This window comes from Myotis yumanensis, unplaced genomic scaffold (genome assembly GCF_028538775.1).
Source record: "Myotis yumanensis isolate MYYU_CA2020_CCGP unplaced genomic scaffold, mMyoYum1.0.hap1 SCAF_10, whole genome shotgun sequence".
NCBI lineage: Eukaryota > Metazoa > Chordata > Mammalia > Chiroptera > Vespertilionidae > Myotis > Myotis yumanensis.
The window spans coordinates 667896-689600 of NW_027223761.1; the positions used below are offsets into that span (position 1 = coordinate 667896).

Consider the following 21705-nt stretch of genomic DNA (forward strand, 5'->3'; position numbering starts at 1 on the left):
CTGCTGAGGCTCCGACCTGTTCATTAGCTCTGGTGGTTTCTTTGTGGCCTCTCCGGGCTTTTCTATACACAGGAGCACGTCCCCTGCGAATAAAAGGACCTTCACTCCTCTGCCGGGGCCGGGGCTCCTGCTCCTAATTGCCGCGGCGGAAGCTCCCAGGGCTGTTGGGAGGCGGCGGTGCCCACGGGCGTCCTGGTCTGGTTCCGCTGGGGGAGCTTTGTGCTCCCACTGGGGAATACGCGGTGCGTGGCTGGCTTTTCAGATGCCGTTAGTCACACCGGAGCTCCCTTCTCCTCCTAATTGTGTTTTTAAGTGAAAGGTGGTCCAATGCTTTCTGTCTATTGAGAAGGTTCTATTCATGTTGAACGGCCCCCTTCCACATCCGAGATACATCCCGCTGGCTCAGTGCAGGGGCCTTTGGCGACACCCAGAGAGTGGGCACACTCCTGTGCTCTTGAGGCTGTGGCGTCGCTGGGGCTGCCAGGGGCTGGCTCTCTCCTGGTGGTGGGCTTGCCCGGCGTGGCCATCAGAGGAATGGCCACTTCATAGAATGTTGCTGTAACTCACCAGGTGCTGGACTTCTGTTCACTCAGAGCTTGTTGAAAACCGAGTCAAACTTTTTACTGGTTACCAGTGTGGAATTTCTATTTCTGAAGCCAGTTTTTGTAGTTCACGTGTCGCTAAGAATTGGTCCGTCTCGTCCGGGTTGGGTAATTCGTTGTGGTTCAGTTGTTCATACTATTGTTTCACGGCATTATTTTATTTCTGCGAGTCCATTGTAGAGTCCTCACTTTAATTTATGATCTTATTTATTTGCATCTTCTCTCGTTTTTGTCTTAGTTATCCTAGCTAAGAGCCGGTCAGTGTTGTCGATCTTTTACAATCACCAACTTTGGGTTTAGTTGGTTCTATTCTGTTCATCTCCCCACTCCCCCAGAGCTACTTTAGCACTGCCTTCCCTGCGTCCGATAAGTCTGGGTATGTTATTCCCATTTTCCTTTATTTCAAATCATCTTTAAATTTCTTTTGTGATGTCTCCTTTGACCCACTCATCTTTAAAGAGCGTGCGGTTGAATTCCCACACGTTTGCAATGCTGTAGTTTCCCTTCTATTATTGATTCCCAGCCTCATTCCATTTTGGTTGGAGACGATGCTTTGTATGATTTTAGTTTCTAAAAATGTGCTGCTTTCTGGCCGAATGTGATCTGTCCCGGAAAATATTCCACATGCACTTGAGAAGGGTGTGTATCTGCTGCCGCTGGGCGGAGGGGTCCGCACGAGTTAGCTCTGGTGGATTCCCAGCCGTTCCCAGCCTCCTGCTTCCTCGTCGATCTTGTCTGGCTGTTCCATCCATTACTGAGTGTGGGGTATCGACGTGTCCAACCATTGGACTATTTCTCCCTCCAATTCTGTCAACATTTGCTTCATGTTTTTTTTTTTGGGGGGGGGCTCTGTTGTTACATGTAAACTTGTATGAACAAGGTGATCCTTTTCTCAGTTGTCCTTTATCTCCTGTCACCATTTTTTACTTAATCGAGCTTTTCTGATATCAATGCAGCCTCCCAGCGCCCTGCCCTGGTGATGACTGTTGGCGGCGGCGATCTCTCCCCGTCCTTCACTCCGAGTCTGTCTTTGGATCTGAAATGAGAAGGTCGCAGACAGTGTCGGTCCGATACTCCTTTAATCCATTTTGCCTGTGTCTGTGTCTTCACTGGAAAATTTAATCCGTTTACATTTAACGTAATTATTGGTGAGGACTGCAGCTTGCTCTTCGTTTTCTACGTGTCTGATGCTTTCTTGTGGGCGGTGCTCCTCGTTTCTTCCTCTGCTGCCGTCTCCACATGTAAAGGATTTTCTTGAACAGTGCATAACAGCGGTTCTCTTCTCAATTCCTTTCGTGTGTGTATTCCAGGTGATTACCAGGAGGATTGCATTTGACGTCCTGCATTTATTAAAATTCTAGTTTTAACTCTTACCTGCTTAGCTTCAGTAGCATACGGGCTCCCATAGCCCCCCCCCCCCCCCCCATGTGATTATCCAGGTTGCGTTTTTATGCGCTGGATCGCCAGCAACACAGACGTATCATTACTGTTTCACGCAGGTGTCTTCTAAGTGTATAGGGAACCAGGAGGGTTACAAATGGAAAATGCAGTAATGCCGGCTTTGTGTTCGCCTGGGCAGTGACCTGTTGCTGGGATTCTTTCGTTTTCTGTGCCTTTGAGTTACTTCCTACTGGCCTCTCCCTCCAGCCTGGAGGGCTTCCCTTGGTGCAGGGCCCGTCTACTGGCCGTGAAGTCCTCCGTGGTTGCCTACTCAGGAGTGTCGTCATTTCTCCTTCATCATTGAAAGATAATTCTGCAAGACATAGAATTCTTTAGTTTTTTTTCCTCTCAGCACTTCCCGAATTCAGTCACCCTCCTCTCCGGCCTACGTGCCTCCCGGTGAGAAACCTGGGGCGGCCCCATGCGCGACGAGTCACTCTCCTTCCGTGGTTCTCTCTTTCAACAAGGTGATTACGATCTGTCTCCTGGAGTTCACGGGGCTTCTGGGAGGCGTAGAGTCCATGCTTCCCATCAAGGCAGGGGAATTGTCAGCTGTTGTTCCCTCAGATGTTCTTCCTGCCCCTTCCCCTCTCGCCTCGCCTGCTGGGGCTCCCACCGTGGACCTGCTGGTGTCCTTGAGGGTGTGCCGTTGGAGGGGCTTTCATGTTCCCTTCATCTGTTCTTTTTCCTTCTGCCCCTCAGGCTGGATCATGTAAATTGATTTGGCTTCAGGCTCACTGATTCTTCTCCCCGTTCAGATATGCCGATAAAGCCCCGGGTAGTTTTCCATTCCCATTAGTACACTTTTCAGACCCAAACTTTGCTTCATTCCCTTTTATAATTCCTACCTCTCTGTTGGTATTCCCCATTTGTTCTCCCAGTTCCCTTCAGTTCTTTATTGTTTTCTTTGAACATATTTTAAATAGCCGATTTAAAGTCTTTGTCTAGTAAGTTCAATGTCCGTACTTCCTCTGGGACTGTTTCTGTTCATTTCTCCTGTGAATGGATCCTACTTTCTTAATTTTTTTATTGAAATGATATTAACCGTAATGACTCTGGACATCGGCTCCTCTCCTGTTCCCAGTAGGTTTTCCTTGTGAGCTGTAGCTGTTTCGTGACTTCCCTCTTCGTGAAACCTGTATCCTCTGTCCTGTGCGGCCTCTTCAGTCCGTTTCTCCAGGTTGGATTCAGCTGGTCCTCTGACAGAGACTTCCCGGGCGCCAGGAGTCAGGAGAGGGGGGAGGGTGGGAGAAGGGGAAGAACTGCCCGTCTTTGCAGACTGCCCTGTGCTGGGGCCATCCCTTCGGACCTGGCCAGTCCGTCTGCAAATCTATCTCCGCCCTCACTTCCTGTTGGAGGTGGGCACGGAGGTCGGCCAGAGGTGAAGCCGTGTTCTGAGCACTTTTCTGAGCACACGCCCTGCCCTGGGCTCTCCATTCTCCGGGACACGTGGGTGCCCCTGACGCCCAATTTCCCCCGGAAACGCTTCCCACGTCTCCTCTTGCGCTTGCAGTGCCGGGGCTCAGCCGCTCTCCCCCCAGGGGGCTGGGACCTGCCTCCCCTGGTGTTTTTCAGGGACGCTTTCCACCTGGGTGAGTCCCTGGTAGAGGAAACCATGGTGACCACCTGTTGTCAGGCCTCCAGGCCGCCCCCAGACCATCCAGGACAGATACACACCTTGGAAACTGCTCTGCTGGCTCCTGGGCCAGGGGTCAGGACTCCGCACTGGTCATGAGGGCTGCTGGCCCGAGGCTGGGCCGGGTCAGGGAGTGTCAGAGGCCTGAGGCTGGGCTGGGCCGGGTCAGGGAGTGTCAGAGGCCTGAGGCTGGGCTGGGCCGGGGTCGGAGGGCAGGCGGAAAGGCCACAGGGCTTCCCCGTTGCGTGGCTGCCTCCTAGCCCGGGGCTGCCTGGGGGCTGAAACCTCTGGCCGCTGTCAGTCCTGCCTGCGCTGATGTTGCCGATTTCCCCACGTGTCCTGCAGGGACGGTGCACCGAGGCACGCACTCACTCTCCGCGCCTGTTTGGACGTGGCGCCTTGAGCCTCGCCTCCTGACGCTGTGGGCAGAGGCTGGCACGGGCAGGCGGCCCGGGCGCTGGCACCTGGCTCACCCCCTCCCGTCGATGTGCAGGCCCCGCGTGTGTCTGTGCTGGGGGAGGGGTGCGGGCGGAACAGCTTTATTTGCCCTCCTTGTTCGCTTTATGCTTTTGAGGGGTGAGCGGGGAGATTTGACACCTGGGGGAAGGGGCGAGCTGGCCATTGTTCCGACTGGGGACCCCGTGCGATCTGTGTGCAGGTCTCGTCAGCTTCCGGGACTGGCTCCCTCCTGCCTCCCCCCTGGTCACCTCCAGTGCCATGCTTTCTGCCTGGCTGCTGCCCTCCCCTCTGCCCGGGCCTCAGTTTCCGCCCTCGCCTCCTCCCTCCACTCTCCCCGCAGCTGCCCGGGCTCTGGAGGCAGGGGAGCGGCTGCTCGCCTCCGTGCCCCCGGGCTTCCTGTCACTGTCTCGGGTCAGCTCGCCGGATGCAGAGCCCGGCCCAGGGCCGTGTGCAGGTTGCTCGCGGAGGAAGAGCCAGTGGCGGCCACTGGGAAGGCTCAGGGCCTCCTGGGAGCTGCAGCGGCCAAGGGCCAGGCACATCTGTCCCCACTGAGCGCCACACCTGGGGCCTCGCTGTGTCACCCCGCCTCCCCGTGAGGCCGAGCAGGAGGCGCGGAGGCCAGAGGTGGCGCCCAGGGCATCTGGCAGGTCTGCGGCGAGGCGCCCTCGGCACGAAGGGACGCAGGGTGGGGCCGCCGTGCGGCCTGTGTCCTAGAGAACAGGGACAGCCTGTTCTTCACCTCTGTCCCCGAGCCCGTCCTGCCTGGGCCTCCGAGGTCCTGGCTCCCGGGCACGTGCCCACCACCGGGGACGTCACCCGCGCGCCCCCCGCGAATCGCCCTCGCCCCTGATCATGGTGGACCCCTGGGCCCAGGAAGGGGCCGGGAGTATGGGGACAGGGCCCCACGGGCCAGACGCCCCCGTGTCTTCTCATGCCGTGGCCCTCGCTCACAAGGAGGGGGTCAGAACCTCGGAGCCGAGCTCCCTCCAGCCCCTGGCCTCTCCCCGCCTCGCAGAACCTTGGCCAGGGGGAGCGGGCTGAGCTGATTGTTTCTGACATCAGTTGTTAACATAATTTTGACACTAAGCCTCCCGGCTCTGGGGTGGCTCTGACTGTGTCCAGGCTCTGGCTCGGGGGGTCTTGGGGGGCCTTGGGGCCCGGATCTGGCCGGGCTAGGAGGCGGCCTGGGAAGGGCCCGGTGTTTCTCAAGCCCGCGCCCTCGGGGCCTGGGCGGGGGGCGGGGGGCCCGAGCAGATGTCTGGATCTGGTAGCCAGGCCTGGAGCCGGATGCTGGGAACCGGGCCTGCAACTCATTTCCCCACTAAACACTCTGAGAACATCTGCACGGTTTCCAAGGCTTCTCCCGCCCTAATTGCCTGATTACTGCGCGAAGCTCCCCTGGCAGGGCTCCCCGGTGCTGGGACGAAGGTGAAAAGATCGCTCTTAATTAGATTAAGAACATTTCTTTCTCCCTCTGTAATTTCGCCTTGAAAATCAAGGCCACTTTTTTGTTTGCTTCGTCCAAAGGCGCAGCAACGCCCGCCCACCTCTCCTGGGGCTTCCTGGGAATGTTCTGTGAGCTCAGCGCTTGGAGGAGCCGCTTAACCCAGATTCCATTGTGTGCGGACGCTTCCTGGGGCCGCGGGCGCGGGGCGGCCAGGCCGGTCGGGGGGCCCGGGCGCCGACTTCCTGGCGCAGACCCCCGGGTCGCCGCCACGCGTGGGAGGCTGCGTGGCTCCTTCTCCGTTTCCTCCCCGGTCGGGGCCGGGTGTCCTCAGCACCCGCTGCCCCAGCCCCACGTCCCTCCCTCGTGTGTGTGTGTGTGTGTGTGTGTGTGTGTGTGTGTGTGTCTCCCACCGGGAGGGGAGGGGCGGTGCTGGGGCAGGGTCCTCGGTGCCCGGCCGTGGTGTGCGGACCGCAGTGGCCTCCGTGGGTCTGGCCGGGACGCCCAGGGTGGCGGGGCCGTTGCCTCGCTGCCGTGCTCATGGCGAACGTGTGCTCCGCACGGCCTGGACGGGACGTGACAGGCAGCCTGTCCCACGGTTCGCTCCAAACATCACCTCACAGGGTGGGAGAGGGCCCCGCGGAGGGAGGGAGGGAGGGAGGGCTCGTCCGCGAGAGCCGCCAGCAGCTCCAGGGGCCCCGCTCCCCAGCTCCTCTCCCGCCAGCTCCCCTCCTCCCCGCGCCCCTCCGAGCCCAGCCAGGAAACGTAGGGTTCAGCTGTGTGCAACCTCGACCCCGGCCCAGCCTGGACGCGGGCCTCGCCCGTTTGTCACACATTCCTGAGGCCTCTCTGGGTAACACACGATGGAACCCGACCAGCGAGCCGAGCACAAAGGGACGTTTTCTGGCTCACACATCTGGCCCCAGCTGTTTCAGGCGCAGCTGGACCCCGGGGCTGGGCGATCTCGCCTGCTTGCTCTCCTCCTCCTGTCTCCCCCCACCCACCGTGTTCCCTCTCCTGCCCCCCGTTCCCTCTCCTGCCCCCCGTTCCCTCTCCAGCCCCCCATGTTCCCTCTCCTGCCCCCCGTTCCCTCTCCTGCCCCCCGTTCCCTCTCCTGCCCCCCATGTTCCCTCTCCTGCCCCCTGTTCCCTCTCCAGCACCTCCCGTTCCCTCTCCAGCCCCCCATGTTCCCTCTCCAGCCCATGTTCCCTCTCCAGCCCCCCATGTTCCCTCTCCTGCCCCCCGTTCCCTCTCCAGCCCCCCATGTTCCCTCTCCAGCCCCCCCCGTTCCCTCTCCTGCCCCCCGTGTTCCCTCTCCTGCCCCCCGTGTTCCCTCTCCTGCCCCCCGTTCCCTCTCCTGCCCCCCCTCAAACTCCCTCTCCCCACTGCCCTGGAGCTGTCCCCAGGCAGCCACTTCCCAATAAGGGCCAGAGGCCACCAGCTCAGCCGACCCCCAGAAAGAGGCCATCTTTCTCCCCAACATTCCTGCCGGGGCCGGGGCCGGGGCCGGGGCCGGGCCGAGCCCTGCCTCTGTGCCTGAACGGCCAGGCTGGGCCCAGACGCCCAGTGGGGACAGCGTGGGCGCCGGTCCGGGGGGAGCAGGGAGGGCGCAGTTCCCACAGCGGCCTGGCGGCAGGACAGGCACAAACAGCAGGTGTCCACCGGGCAAGGTATTCTGTGAGCGGAACCGCGTGCCAGCTGTGGATACGCTTTCACTCCCGCGCCCGCTCCTGGCAGCTGGCGTGGGAATGGCTTTCGGTTTTCTGCCCGTGTCCCTTCCTTCCCGCCTCTGAGCGGAGGCACAGGTGGTGGCAGGGCCCGCTGGCTCGGGGTCTGAGCCGGGCCTGGGCAGCTGGCAGGGGCCTGGGGCTCAGCGATGTCACGCAGGCCCGGCTGCAGCTGTCCGGATGCCCGGGGAGGGGGCTCATTCCCGGGCAGGATCTGCGGGGCTTTGGCGGATCCGCCGGGAGGGGGTCCAGGGGTGCGAGGGAAGGGGCTTTGCTTGGAAGGACAGGGGCAGCTTCTGCTGATCCCCGGGGGGCAGGGGGCGCCTGTGCCAGCCTGGAGGGACGGGAGGCGGGGTGAGGCCGCTCTGGGCCAGCAGCGGACCTGGAGGCCGGGTACACCTAAGCCTGTGTCTGGAGGGGGGGCCGCTCGGAGCCTGGGAAGCCGAGCGAGGACTTGGGTTACACGGGGGAGCTTAGGCAGGTCTTAGTCGGTCACCAGGGAGAGCCAGGGCCAGGGAAGGTTCCAGAGACGCCGGAGAACTCGGGGCAGCAGGGCGGGCTGGCCCCGCCTCCACCCCCAGCCTCTCGAGCCTCCGTGTGCTCATCTAAAAACAGGAGTTGTCTCCAGGGGATGTCACCTTGAAGGCAGGGGAGGAGGGGGAAGGGATCAACCAAGGCCTGTGTGCATCTCTGCCTGCGTCACCCATGGACACAGACGCTGGGGCGGGAGGGCTGAGGGGTCACCTGGGGAAAGTAAGGGACTTGGGCGGCACTTCCAACAACGAAGGTTTTAAAAAAATAAGTAAAAATGAAACCAGGAGCCCAAGCTGCCAGCCCTGGGGCTCTGGTGACAGTGAATCTAGGTGACCAGGGAAGCAGAGGGCAACGGGGTTCCCGTCCTGCATGTCCAGAGGCCAGGGCTGTCCTGGTGGTGGGGTAGAGTGGCCTTGCTGGACAGAGGGCCACAGGGGCTGGGGCAGGGGCAGGGGCAGGGGCAGGGGCTGGGGCAGGGGCTGGGGCTGGGGCTGTGTGGGGCCGGAGGAAGTGGCCGGTTGGCCTTGGTGCAGCCACAGGACAGGCTGTGCAGGCCAATGGGAGGTGGGAGCAAGGCAGGCGGGAGACCGCCTCACCCGTGTTTTCTGACTCAGGAAGAATTGAGCGCCCTGGCTGGTGTGGCTCAGTGGATAGAGCACGGGCCTGTGGACGGAAGGGTCCCGGGTTCGATTCCGGTCAAGGGCACATGCCTATGTTGCAGGTTCCTGGCCGTCATCGGGGCGCGTGCAGGAGGCAACCAATCAATGTGTCTCTCTCACATCGATGCTTCTCTCTGTCCCTTCCTCTCCCTTCCACTCCCTCCAACGATCAATGGAAACACACCCTCCCGTGAGGATTATCTTTAAAAATGGAAGGATCGGACTGGGCGAGGTGTACCGCGGCCGCGTGGAGGGGAAGGGAGACGGCGAACGGCTTCCTTCCAGTCCTTCGGTGCCCACATTTAAAAAAACAAAATTCAACTGACGGCTGAGCAGGGCCCTGGCCGGGAGGCGCTGCGGTGCTGGGCTCCTGCTCTCGGGAGAGTGGGTGCGACTTGGCAGCCGGGTGGCCAGCTGTGGCCGTCGCCACGCCAGAGGCTGCGCTCGCCATCCCAGACCTCCCATTTTCCTAGAAAACAAAATTGTTTTGTTCTGCCCTGAACACTGAGGCCCAGATTCCGGCCTCGACGAGGCCCCGGCCGCCAGGAAGTGAGCGCATCCGACGCTGGGGCTGTCTTAGGAAGGTGACCTCAGTGGCCAGGATGCAGGCTCGCCTCTGCAGAGGCCCAGCGCCCTGCCTGCTGCGCACCGGTGCCCGCCTGCGGCAGGGGTGTCGGAAGGAGCAGCGCTGAGCGCCCCCCCATCCCCCCACCAGGCTCGGAGGGCCTACAGCCCCCAGGCAAGCCGTCTCCAAACCTCAGGAGACCCCTCACCAACTGACCTCCCTGCAGGGGTTGGTCCTGGGCCCTTGGGACCCCCACCCCCACCTGAGCCCTGCTGGCACCTCTGAGGTTCCTGACGGGGCTGTAGCCACAGGCTGGACACGGGGCAGGGCCTGTGGCCTGGTAACCGTCTGTCAGGGGTGGCGGAGGCCGAAGACCCTAGAGCAGCGGTTCTCAACCTTCCTAACGCCGCGGCCCTTTCATACAGTTCCTCATGGTGTGGGGACCCCCAATTTCATTGTTACAAACCGAACATAATTAAAGCATAGTGATTAATCACAAAAACAGTATGTAATTATATATGTGTTTTCCGATGGTCTGAGGCGACCCCTGTGAAAGGGTTGTTCGACCCCCAAAGGGGTCGCGACCCACAGGTTGAGAACCGCTGCCCCGGAGACTCGGACCCAGGAGCCGCTCCTGTTGGGGGGAGCCTGCCGGCTGCGCCCTCCCCGCGGGGCCCCGTGTCGTTCCCAGGATGAAACCGCACAGCGCACATTCTTCTGTGGCAGGTGCGGCCGCGCCCGCGCGCCCGGCTGACGTGTGCCAGGCGGGGCCTCCGGGGTCAGGCTCGCCCTGCCCGCGGGCGCGGGGATGGCACTTGTCATCAGAGGCTCGGGGAACGGCCTGCTGTCCAGCCGCCCCTCGCCGTCCCGCCCGCGCGGTGATGCAGACGTGAAAGTATGTGCCTGTGCCTGTCCCTTTTTTAAAAAAGAACGTGCGAATCCCGGGCGTTTGGGCTCCGTCGCTTGACAGCTGTGACACAGCCCAGGGCACCTGGCCCGCAGCCGAGCCTGCTCACCGGGCGGGAGGGCGCCCAGGTCCCAGCTCTTCCCGCGGAGCTCGGGGTGACTCAGCCCTGTCTGTGCGGCTTCCTGCGGGGGGGTGGGGGGGCGGCTCCTGGCCCCACGGGCGGCAGCCCCGGTGTCTTTACACCCCCGATGGCTGGTCTGTCCCACCCGCTTCTCACTCAGCGGTCACACTGTTCTCACTGCTCGGGACGAGCCGGGGACACTGGCCTTCAGCGGCCGCCCTCCTCTTCATTTGCCACCAAACTGGCCAGCCTTTCCCTTCCGGCTCCTGCTTCGTGCGTCTCAGATCCTCCCAGGGCCCGGGTCGGCTTCGGTCACAGGGTGTTACTCCAAGCGCCGGGTGCCAAGCATGTGTGTGAGGGAAGGAGCCGTTCCCACGTGTCCCCACGTGGACAGCCGCTGTCCCGGACCCTCTCGGCCACCATGTGCGGCCACCTCGGACACAGAGCAGAGCAGGTGTCCCTTCGTGTGGGGCTGGTTCCCACCCCGGCCCGGCCCGGCCCGGCCCGGCCCAGTGACCTGTCCGTCTCTCCGGCCAGGCTGCCCCTCGGACGGCCAGGCCTCCTGTCCTCTTGCCCCACCAGCTCCGGGTCCGAGCCGGCCGCCGGGCCCAGCATGCACCTGGGGCCTCCTCGCGTGTCTGCCTTGAGCGTCGCTTAGCGAGGTCTGGCCATTTGTCCTCGGAGTCCTTGTAGCTCCTCCAGGACACACTCGTGATCCTGCCGATCTCTCCGCAGAAGAGGCAGGGACGGCCGAGTCCCCTGTGCTTCCTCCTGCATCCCCGCCGTCAGCATCCCCGACAGCCGTGTGGCGACAGAAACCAGGAGTTCCCTCGCAGCAGCGCCGGCCCCCTGTCCGACGGCCCAGCTCGCCCGGTGTCCCTGTTCCGTCCCGAGACCCAGGCTTGGTTCGCAGGCCTCCTCGTGACCTCTGTGCGGCCTGCTCCTCATGACCTTGACCCTGGGAGGAGCGCTCCGCAGGGGCCCTGACCTCTGGGTGGGTCTCACTCCCTCGGGCTCAGGCAGGCGACATGGGTTTGGAGAAAGTGCCACTGATGTGAGGGGCTCGCCTCACCGTGTCACGTCGTGGTCCGTGGCATCCTCACCGGGTGCGGGGGTCCAGCCAGGCTCCCCGCACCCCGCCCCCCATGAGGGCGCCGCGTCTCCCTTCGCACAGCCCGGTCGTGAGAAGCCAGCCGAGCTCGGCCCACGCTCGGGGAGGGGTGGGGAGGGGAGGGCGGATCAAAGAGCCGGGGACACCTGTTCCCACGGCCGTGGCGAGGGGCACAGGTTGGAGGGGAGGTGCTTTGAAGTTGTGCCTCCGAGTCGCACCCACTGGCTTCCGCGTTCATCGCTCACGGTGGGGGCCGCCCGCGGCAGGTCCCGCCGCATTCCCGCGCTGCCTCCGTCTTTGTCTTCCTCATTCTTCCTCCGTCACTCCGGCCCTCTCCGCCAGGCTTCCTTCACTCGCGGCGGGCTAGCGACGACTCGGGACTGTGTGTGGAGCTAAAAACCCAATCCTGTTCGTTATGCTGTTGCTCAGATTAGGCCGTTTTAATGGCCACTGGATGGCCAGCTCTTCGGGGTTCCCGGGTCTCCGTGACAGGCCCTCATCGCCCCCATCCAGGGTTCGGCCTATTCCAGACGGCACCTGGGCCGGGCCTGCGTCTCCCCGCTCAGCCCCAGCCTGGCCCCTGTCGCTGGGGTGAGGGGTCAGAGACCAGCCCCCGGGGTGGGCGAGTGGCCTCAGGGTGGCCGCTGCTCCCAGGATCTCGGCAGGCGGAGCGGGAGACCCCTGTCCGCACGTAGCCCGAGGGCGCACCCGCGCTGCCCGTGTCCACGTCAGCTCAGTGGGCGCTCAGCCGGTGTTCTGGCCGCAGGGCTCGTCCACACGCACCCCACCACTGATTTACTTCTTCCTCTGGCGGCCGGAAGCCTGGCTGCGTCGTCCGTCGCTTACTTGCGTGTCTGTGGACCGTGGGAGCGGCAGCACCCTCGCGGGGACGTTTCACAAGCGCGTCCTGTGTTTACGAGCTCTCTTCCTCGTCCTTCACCCGGTCGTGTCCGGTCTGGGGCCGTTTCCCGAGGCTCGGGGGCCGCGCGCCTTCCCCTTCCCTTCCTGCTGGAATTAACGAGGGACTGCGCTGTGTCTGCAAACAGTAAGCTGGCGCGGACACGCACAGGTGGGTGGGTTTGGCCGTGTCATGGCCCCACCACCGCAGCAGCACCCAGAAGGCCCTGGGCCTACGACTTCCCGTGTGCGGCCCTCGGGAGCGAGCGCTCCCCTCCCCCAGGAACAGGGTCTGCGCTTCCCTCTGCTTCAGGCCCCTGCCCCCGTCCTTTTCCCGAAGGTCATGGACACGGATCCAGACAGTAGGTAGCTCTTGGCCTCTGGCTTCTCTCACGGCCACGGAACACGCGTGTGGGGTTCTCCGTGTTGTTGATGACCCGTCCGCTGGTTTCCTTCGATGGCGAGCGGTCTTCTCGTAGATGGACGTACCACGGTTTCCCTTCACGGACTGGACGGCTCGGGCGTCGCCAGGTTTGGGCGACCGTGAGCGAAGTTGCTGTGCACGTTCACGGTCAGGCTTTGGAGACATGATTTCCATGCGCCGGGTGAGTGTGTGGGGGGGACAGCTGGGTCCCCCGCGAGTGACTGTCTAACTTGGAAGGAAGGTGCGGCCCAGCTCTCTCCACCGAGGCCGCCGTCCCCCCGCCCCCCCACGCCAGCTTCTCACCGCTCACACCCTCGGCACACGGCACGCCGGGCGCCATTCTTTCTCTTCGAATGTAAAGTGAGGAGTGAGGCTCTTTCTTCTCCCCAAATAAACACCCGAAGCCACTCAGAGACGTGAGCCGTGCTAACGGCGCGGTGGGCTCACTGCGGGTTTGATCGGCTTTTCCCTCGTAACCGCAGAGGCCGGCGGAGCAAGGCATCCGCTGTCTGCTGACCGGCAGCCCATGCGTCCAGCGGGGTTGTCTGCTGCTCGCCGGCAAGCTGCGCCCGCTCCTCTAGTCCCGGCGAGTCCTCGGCCGGGCGGTGCCGCGCCCAGGCCTCCCGCCCGTGGCCTGACTCCTGTCCTTGGCGGTGTCTCTCGCAGGCAAATGCTTTTCACTCTGATCACGTCCAGTCCTTCCATTTCCCCTCACAGATCGAGCTTCCGGTGTCGGAGTTCAACCTTCAGGGCCCGGTCCGAGGCCCAGGGATTTCCCGTTTCCTTCAGGGAGCGTCCCTGTTTTGCTTCGGGGCTCCAGGAAGATGGTCTATTCCAGCTCTCACACGTCCATGGTCCGATGGCTGACCGTTCAAATGCTAAATACACACACACACACACACACACACTTAAATTACAAATAGATTTAGGAAACAGTTGCATTACTTTGGGTGGGAAAACCTCCCTTTTTCAAAAAAGCAAAAGAGAGGCGTATGATTTTAAAAACAAAACGCGTGCCCTGGCCGGTGGCTCAGTAAGTTGGAGCGTTGTCCTGTATACCAGGTCGCAGGCTCGATTCCCAGTCAGGCCCATGCCTGGGTGGAGGGTGCAAGCCCTGGCCGGGACGTGTACGGGAGGCGGCCGGCCGGTGTTTCTCTCTCGTACAGATGTTTCTCTCTCTGGCTCTCTCTAAGACAAAAGTTGGTAATAAGGACTAATCACATCCCGGGTATCAAAGCAAGTCTGCAGCCACCGCAAGCAGAGAAGGAAGAGGTGGGAATCCCGCTAGTGGCTGACACTGATGGCCTGGGGGAGGGGCCTTTGTGAATCTTTACCTTTTACAAGGAGTAATTAACTCTTTTACAGGGAAAACTTTAAGTAAACTTAGTGCCCGGCCGGTGTGGCTCAGAGGTTGAGCGTTGACCTGTGAACCAGGAGGTCACGGTTGGATTCCCGGTCAGGGCACGTGCCCAGGTTGCGTGCTCGATCCCCAGTGTGAGGCGTGCAGGAGGCAACTGACCCATGACTCTCACCATTGATGTTTCTCTCTCTCTCTCTCTCTCTCTCTCTCTCTCTCTCTCTCTCTCTCTCCGTCTCCCTTCCTCTCTGAAATCAACAAAAATATATTTTTAAAAAACTTTAAATGTAAAACAGTAAGTCCAGACTGAAAATCAGGGGACGGATGGGTGCTCCCCGTCTGGCCCGGGCCCTGTCAGTCCGGGGAGGGCAGGCTGGGAGCCCACCTGTGCGGCCCCTCGCGGGGTCTGTACCCCCAGGTGCAGGTGGTGCCGTGGCCTCTTGGTGAGCCGCTGCCCCTCCTCCTGGCTTTCTGTCCTCGCTGACGGGACTCTGACCCCCACCCCGGCTCTTCAGTGAGGTGTCCGCAGCCTGCCGTCGGCATGCCGGTGTGGGGGTGGGTCGTGCCTCTGACTGGACTTGTGCTGGTCTGATCCTCGACCCAAGTAGCAGGGGCGAAGCTGAGGGAGTCCAGGGCCCAGTCCTCACGAGGCATCGCGGCCCCTGCTGCTCCAGAGCCACTGGAGCCCAGGCCCGTGGGCCTCTCAGCCCCAGGTGCTCGGTGCTCGGCTCCCTGTGGGGTCTCCACCCCACCCCTCGGGGACATCTCGTCCGTCCGTGGGGAGGCCCAGGTGCCAAGGTGTCCGTGCCAGCGAGGCAGGTTGGGTGGGCATCCGAGCCCAGCTCTGGACAGCCCCGGGCCCCTGGCCACCGAGCCTCCCTGGCGTCTGACGTGCCCGCTCTCCCCGCAGCGAAGAAGAGCCCCGCGCTGCTGGAGGTGAGCACGCCCCAGTTCACCAGGACCAACAGCTTCGCCGAGGACCTGGACCTGGAAGGGGAGACCCTGCTGGTCCCCATCACCCACGTGTCGCAGTGAGTGCCTGCTCGCGGGACGGAGGGGGCAGGGGCGGAGGCTGCCGCGTGCGGGGCCGGGCCAGGCCACTGGCCACCAGGGCGGCGCCAAGGCGGGGCCGGGTGGGGGGAGCGCAGGGCACTGCCCGCCTCGGCCGAGAGCCTGGACGCTGGTCTGACTTATGGAAAACCCGCCGGCCATTTTCCACCTGTTTTCGTGCTCGGAGCGTCTGAGATTGCTGTCCCCCTCCCTCCCCCCCCCCCCCCCGCCCCGGCCCCGCCTCCGCTCCCCCAGAAAGAGACGACTTTGGTTCTGAGCTTTCCCCGTGGCGCCCTGGCCAGGGCCAGGGCAGGTGCCGCTGTCCGCAGGGCTCCTCCAGGTGCAGGCCATGGCTCTTTCCGTGCCTTCCCGTTGGCCTGCCCGAGGCACAACGGGCCAGATGCCGCCTGCCCGCCCGGCGAGGTGGTCAGTGCCCCTCCGTCAGGGCACCCAGCGTGACAGCCTGAGGTGGGTCAGCGGGACCGTGAGGCCCATTCCGGCCACCGCCCACCAGGGGTGTCCCCGGGGAAGTCTTGTTGTGTCAGGACGTGTGAGCCCACGCTCAGCCCTTCCCAGCCCCTCGCTGGCCCTCCCTGCCTCTCTCTCTGGGACGGTCACCAGGCCTCTGGTTCTCGGGGCTCTGAGGGCCCAGGTTGTCTGAGCTGTGGGCGCTGCTGTTGAATTGAGGCCCTGCGCCTGCTGCCCGTGCTACTGGCTGGGCACAGCCTTTGCCTGCTGGTGACGCAGGAGGCTGGGACCGTCACTGCAGGGCCTCGGGTGCTCGTATGGCGGGGACTGGCAGCCTCGGGGGGCAAGGACGAGGCGGCTGTGGCGTCTCAGGGTGGTGCTATGACCAGATGGACCCGCCGGCCACCCTGGAGGCCCCTGTGCGACAGGGAGGCTGACAGGAGACCCTGTGCTCGCAGGCTGGGTGGGGGCCGAGCCCTGGGGAACAGGGCGGCAGTTGGCCTGGGAGGGGCTCCGACCTCCGGCGCTTCCTGGAGGCCACCTGCCCGCTGGCTGAGGTGTGGGCGCAGCGGAGCCAGGCAGCCTGGCAGGGCCGGGTTGGGGCCCGAAGGGAGAGCACCCACTACACCCTGGCTCAGGGCTGCACAGCTGGGCACCAGAGCCTGAAGCACAGCGCCATGGCCTGCCGCTCGGGGAAGGGGGAGGGAAGGGGCTGGGGCGGGGCGGGGGGGAGCACCATGACCTGCGTGCTTGGGGGCGAGGGGCACAACACCATGGCCTGCCCGCTCAGGGGCGGGGGCTCAGGGGCGGGGGCTTGGTGTGGGGGGTGAGAGCACCATGGCCTGCGTGCTCGGTGTGGGGGGGTGTCCAGCACTGGCTGGGCCTAAGCAGGCAAGACCCCCATCCTCACCCGGTCACTGGGAGGCTGTGGACAGCACAGACCTGCTCAGAAGCAGAGGCTGGTGTGACCACTGGGCGTGGGGCCGGGGTGAAGGGTCTGCAGGCGCTGGGGGCGGGGACCAAGGTCTCTGCGGGGTGGGTGTGCCGGTGTGCGTAGCAGTTGGGGTACGACCCCCTGAGCATAGGGTGCAGGCACGCGAGAGGGGCTGGGGCCTCAGAACCTACGTGCCCCGGGGCCACGGGCCTGGCAGAGCCCCCCCCCCCCCCCCCCGGCTGCAGCGGCCGTGGCAGCGTGTTTACTCGGGCTGCCACCACTCAGGGCAGGGAGGGGGCAGCCGGGCCTCGGTGCCCGCGCTGGGACTGCATTCCTGTGCCTCCGGCACAGCCTGCCTGGTGACCGAGCCCCTGATGGACCCGCCCCAGCTGCTGGGGACAGCGCGGTCCCGGCACCCCAGCCCCCACCCCCGGGGAGAGCCACATGCCCGTGTGTGAGACGGGGATGCACGCGGGGTCTCACAGGGGCCAAGCGGGCGGGAGGGGGTTACTGAGCAGCAGACCCAGTTCCTCAGCATTTTACTGATGTTAAATGTATTCCCACGTTGGGCCCGCTCCAGAATTCAAATTAAAAGCATAAATAAAGACACATTTTGTTCCATCTCCAGCTCTCCCCGCCCGGAGGGCCCCAGGGAGGTGAGGTCACCGCAGCCTCCATTACGGAAGGTCCCGGAGCTGGGAGAAGGGCGGGGTGGGGGCCCAGGTCACTGAGCCAGCCCGGTGCAAACTGGGGCGTCGCTGGGAGCAGAGCTGGGGTCCAGTGGGCTGAGGAGACAGTGGCGTTAGCCACCCCAGCACCGTGCAGCCCGCACCCCTTCCAGGCGGTCTCCCAGGTCCCCCGGGGCCAGAGGGAGCAGCTGGCTGCCCGTGCCCATGCCTGCGCCCGCGCCCACTCCGAGCCTGGCTGCGGGGCTTCCAGGGGCAAGTACGAGGTAGAGGCAGGATATGCCGGGCACAGTGTGGGGATGGGGGAGCCCCTCCCTCACCCCACAGGAGGGGAGCCGTGCACCCCAGCAAGAGCCAGGGAGGTTTCCGGGGCTCCTGCCCACCGAGGCCCCGGCCCAGCCTGGCACATGGTGCCCTTCGGGAACGTGCCTCGGAGTCCTCCTCCTCCCAGCACCCGCCCGTCCTCCGCGCAGAGGCCCAGGGGCCCGGGGCGGCAGCGTGCCCTCCTCCCGCTCGAGGCCCTCGGTCCGTCCCAGAGCTGTCACCACGGGGCCGGGGACCCTTCTGGGGTGTTTCCCTGCCTGGCCCTCGGCTTCTGGGGAGCAGGGCCTGTGCGGCTGCTCAGCCTCCCGGGCACCCTTAAAGCCCAGCCAGGGCAGCTCCGACCTCCCCCCAGAGCAGACAGGCCCCCCCCCCCCCCGCACCCCGCCGCCCGCCGCGGGGCCGGCCAGCGCATCCCAAGGGGAGGGCGAGGGCTCCGGAGCCTCGGTGCCCACCCAGGGCCGGGCCAGCTGGGCAGAGAGGCCTGGGCAGGAGGACGTGGCTACCTTTCCCAGCAGCCCTGGGGGCAGCAGCCGTTCCATGCAGCCCCCCCACACCAGCCCCGTCCATGGTACGGGGATCCCCACTACAGAGGGGGCAGGAGGCCAGGCCGTCGTGAGCACAGCGACCTGTGCTCCCCGAAGGGTCCCTCCAGGAGCGCTGGTCCCCGGTCCCCTCCGTGGGGGGACTCGCTCATGTTTGCCAGCGCCCCACCCCCCCAGCCTGCCCTGCACGGGAGCGTGCGCGGCGGGCCCTGCGCACCTCGGGGCCCACAGGTGACCGCGCACCCCACGAGCATGTGCTGCGGGCCTCCCGCGCCATGACAGCCCGTGGATCCTTGAGCAAAACCAGCCTCGTGTGTGTTAATTAGAATTTCCATGTCTTCAACTTTCTCCCGGGCCCTGCAGAGTCTCACGCCAAAACGTTCCAGTTTCTGCTTTCCAGCGAGGCCGCTGTGGCCTGGCTTTCGTCCACATCACTGCTAATGTCTCCTGAATTCTGCATCTGTCAGCGAGGCCGGGGCCAGCCCGGCCGTGCCTGTTGGAAACGGGGCAAATGTCACAGGCTCGGCCCCGCGCTGGCTCCGTGGGGCCCGGGGTAGCTCTCGGGGGGACCACTTGCTGGGACACTTCAGTGACTCGGGCCCCAGCCCACGGGCCACAGCGGCACGGGCACCGCCCCTCCGCCGGCTCCTTGCTCCGCTCCCTGCCCCGCAGACCTCGGGGGGCGGCCGGGGAGGCTGCGCTGGGACCAGTGTCCGGCGGCCGGGGAGGCTGCGCTGGGACCAGTGTCCGGCGGCCGGGGAGGCTGCGCTGGGACCAGTGTCCGGCGGCCGGGGAGGCTGCGCTGGGACCAGTGTCCGGCGGACGGGGAGGGGGCTTGCCAGGAACAGAAGAGACCCGTGTCCTGTCTCTGTCTCCTTCGGGGCTCGGACCACCTCTGCCTGCACGAGGTGCCAGGCGGCCCCAGGCGGCCCCGGGGGAGGGCTGCGGGGAGCTGTGAGTACAGGCTTCCCGGCCCCGAAAGGCATGGAGTGGGGGTGACATGTTCTCCCGACTCAGTTAAACGCCAGGCAGGACGGCTCGGTGGGAAAGGGACGGGACTGGGAATGGGATGCCCTCAGACTGGCTCCCGGCCGGCACCGCCCAACTGCGGGCGGCCCCCAGGGGACCCCCACCCTCTGGGAGCTTCGCTTCGTCCACTGAGCACATGGGGCGGCCGCTGTCTGGGGAGCAGGCCCGGTCAGAGCGGGCAGCCTCGCGCCCTCGGCCCAGGCTCGGCCTCCGCTGCGCCCCCGGCGAGGCTGCAGGACCAGGGAGAGGTACGCGCCCAACCACAGGGGTGGGTGGCGGACAGAATGACCCCACAAGTCGCACTGTCGGCCCGGGGGCATTTCCGGGGTTGGGGGTCCCGCATGTGCTCGGCCTAACCCGGGAAGGGGACTGAGCCCTGAGGTGTGTGGCCCCGGGGCAGGCCCGGCCGCCCGGCTCCAGGCTCTGGGCTCGAAAGGACACACCGGGCAGCGTGCTCCCCTGGTCTGGGGACGGAGGCACTGCACACAGATGTGCGCCCGACCTCAGGGCGGGGTGCATGCATGCTCACCCTGGAGCCACGTAACTGGGAGCCCCTGTCGCGGGGGACGGGGGGGGACAGGCCTGGCTCCTGGCAGCTGAGGCGCGGGAGTGGCCCATGCTCTTCACCTGCTCTCTCTCGGCTGCCGGGAGGTTCCCAAGGGGGTGGTCACCAGGCCTTGTTGGACACGGTTATATTTCTGGTGAGCACGTGCCAGGCAGGGAGTGCTGGCCGTCAGGTGGGCGTGTACACTCAGTGAGGACTGCCCAAGGCCGTGCCCACCCCGCTCACGGCACCAGCAGCGGGCGAATGGCTGCCCTCCGCCGTCCTCACCAGCGGCTGGGAAGGCGGGCATCTCCTGGGGTTTCCTTTGTAGCCGCGCTGGTGGGTCCGGAGCCGTCAGACGGGTTTGATTCGCAGCGACCTGATGCTCACGCAGCGGAGCCCCTTCCCGCGTTGTCCTTCAGCCGGATCCTGTCCTTGATCTCACGCCGCGTCTTCCGCCGACCGCGGGAGCTTCCTGTCTCCGTGGATCTCGGACACGCGTGGCTTGTCAGAAGCACATCCGTGTGCTTGGCCTCACCGGGAAGGGGTCTGGGCCCCGATGGGGAGCACCTCCCGTGCAGGCGCCCGTGGCCTCGGGGGCTCCCGGTGAACAGAGGGTCTGGATTTCCACTCGATCTCGGTCATGCCGTCCGCGCCCCGTCCGCGCAGCTCTGACCACACCCAGGCCACGGGCCATGTTTCCTGTGGCTCCACAAGCTCACCTTCCCCCAGGTCTGCATCCACCTGGGGTGATCGCTGCATCCAGGGCGAGGCCGAGGTCCAGGTACACTCTCCCGGCCTGGACAGCCGCTCGGCCTCCGTCCTGAGCCTGCCGTCTTCCCGCTGCCGGCCGCACCGTCGTGACCAGCTCTGCCTGGGCCGCTGCTGGACCCAACCCGGTCCCACGGGTCAGACCTGAGTGGTTCTCTTGCTTGTGTTTCCTGCCAGGCTCCCGATCACTGTGGCTCGAGGACAGAGCTGGGCGCTGGGTGGGCCGCAGGCCCCGCCTGCTGGCCTGGCTCGCGAACGGCCCCTCCATCCTCGCGGGGTGGAGCGTCTGGAACTGCGGCTCGCGCGCCCCGTGCTGTTCTCACTTCCCTTGGGTCGGCAGTGGTCAGTGGGGCCTTGTGCGCACCTGCCTGAGGGTCACTCCCTGTCACCTGCTGGGGTGTCCACCCAGCCTGGGGACACAGTCCTCCAGGTCCTGGCCAGCTCGGGGGGCTGCGTCCTGCCTGTCGGGCGCTGGGCAGTCACTCGCCTCTGAGCCTTCTACACGTTGGGGAGGTTCAGGCGTCCGGTGCTGGTTCTGGGCCCTGAGATGGGTCAGGCGTCCGGCGTGGGCCTGCTGCACCAAGTGCCTGAGGGATGTTACCCGTGTAAATGAGGGGGGCCCTGGAGGACACCCTCTCACTGGGCCCGGGAGCTCCTGAAACAGCCAGGTCACGAGTTTCCCTGGGAACACACGGGGTTGGGCCTGCAGCCACCAGGGCTTGTCCTTAGCAGGTGCCTGGGGCCCGAGAGCCGGGCCTGGGGGCTGGGCAGGGCTGCTGGGGGTTGGGCAGGGGACTCCTGTGAGGGGGCGGGCAGGGGGCTCCTGCGAGGGGGCGGGCGAGCTGAGCCTGTGCTGCCGATGGTCTACCTGGGCAGCAGCTGGCACAGGTGCCGCCAGGGCACCAGGTCGCCCTGAGCCCCTGAAACGCATCCACGCCCCTGGTCATCACGGTCCTCGTCACTGCTGTGACCTGCAGGGGCAGACTCCGCTGGCCGCTCCCTGGCCAGGCAGGTGCTGGGCACAGGGGCCCGAGAGGCTGGACGTGACCAGCCCGTCCGCGGAGCAGCTGCACGTGGGCTTGTGTCTCACTGGTCGGGTTGGCGTCGGCGTCGGCCTCGGCCTGTGAATGCTTAACCTTTGAGGATGCCGGGTCTCGGCGCTACGGAGGCCCAGGCTGGACGGGGGCGGAGGGTGGGGAGGCCTTCTTGCTGGTATGTGGGACCCTCGAGTGGGGAGGGCAACACGGGGTACAGAGCAAGACTTCCTGCGTGAGCGAGCCCCGCTGCTGACGGGAGCGAGCCCTGTGCTCCTCGGTGAGGCAGCCACGGGGGGAGGGGGGCGGGCGGCGCTGAGGTTTCCGGCGGCTTCAGGCCTGGGGCGCGGCCCCGGTTTGCTTGCTGGCGGCCCCGGGAGGACCTGGCCTGGTCTCCCGGCCGCGGGGAGGGCGGCGTGGAGCTGGCTGCTGGGCCACCC

The 21705-nt window shown here is 64.8% G+C and overlaps 1 protein-coding gene across 1 annotated transcript in view; it reads left to right on the plus strand.

The window, feature by feature from the left end:
- The window catches only part of KCNQ1 (potassium voltage-gated channel subfamily Q member 1), a 217301-nt gene that overhangs the window by 75131 nt on the left and 120465 nt on the right, over window positions 1–21705 (plus strand). The window contains exon 11 of the mRNA XM_070427109.1: window positions 14794–14914. Coding sequence (XP_070283210.1) covers window positions 14794–14914 — 121 coding nt within the window. The remainder of the gene's footprint in view (window positions 1–14793; window positions 14915–21705) is intronic.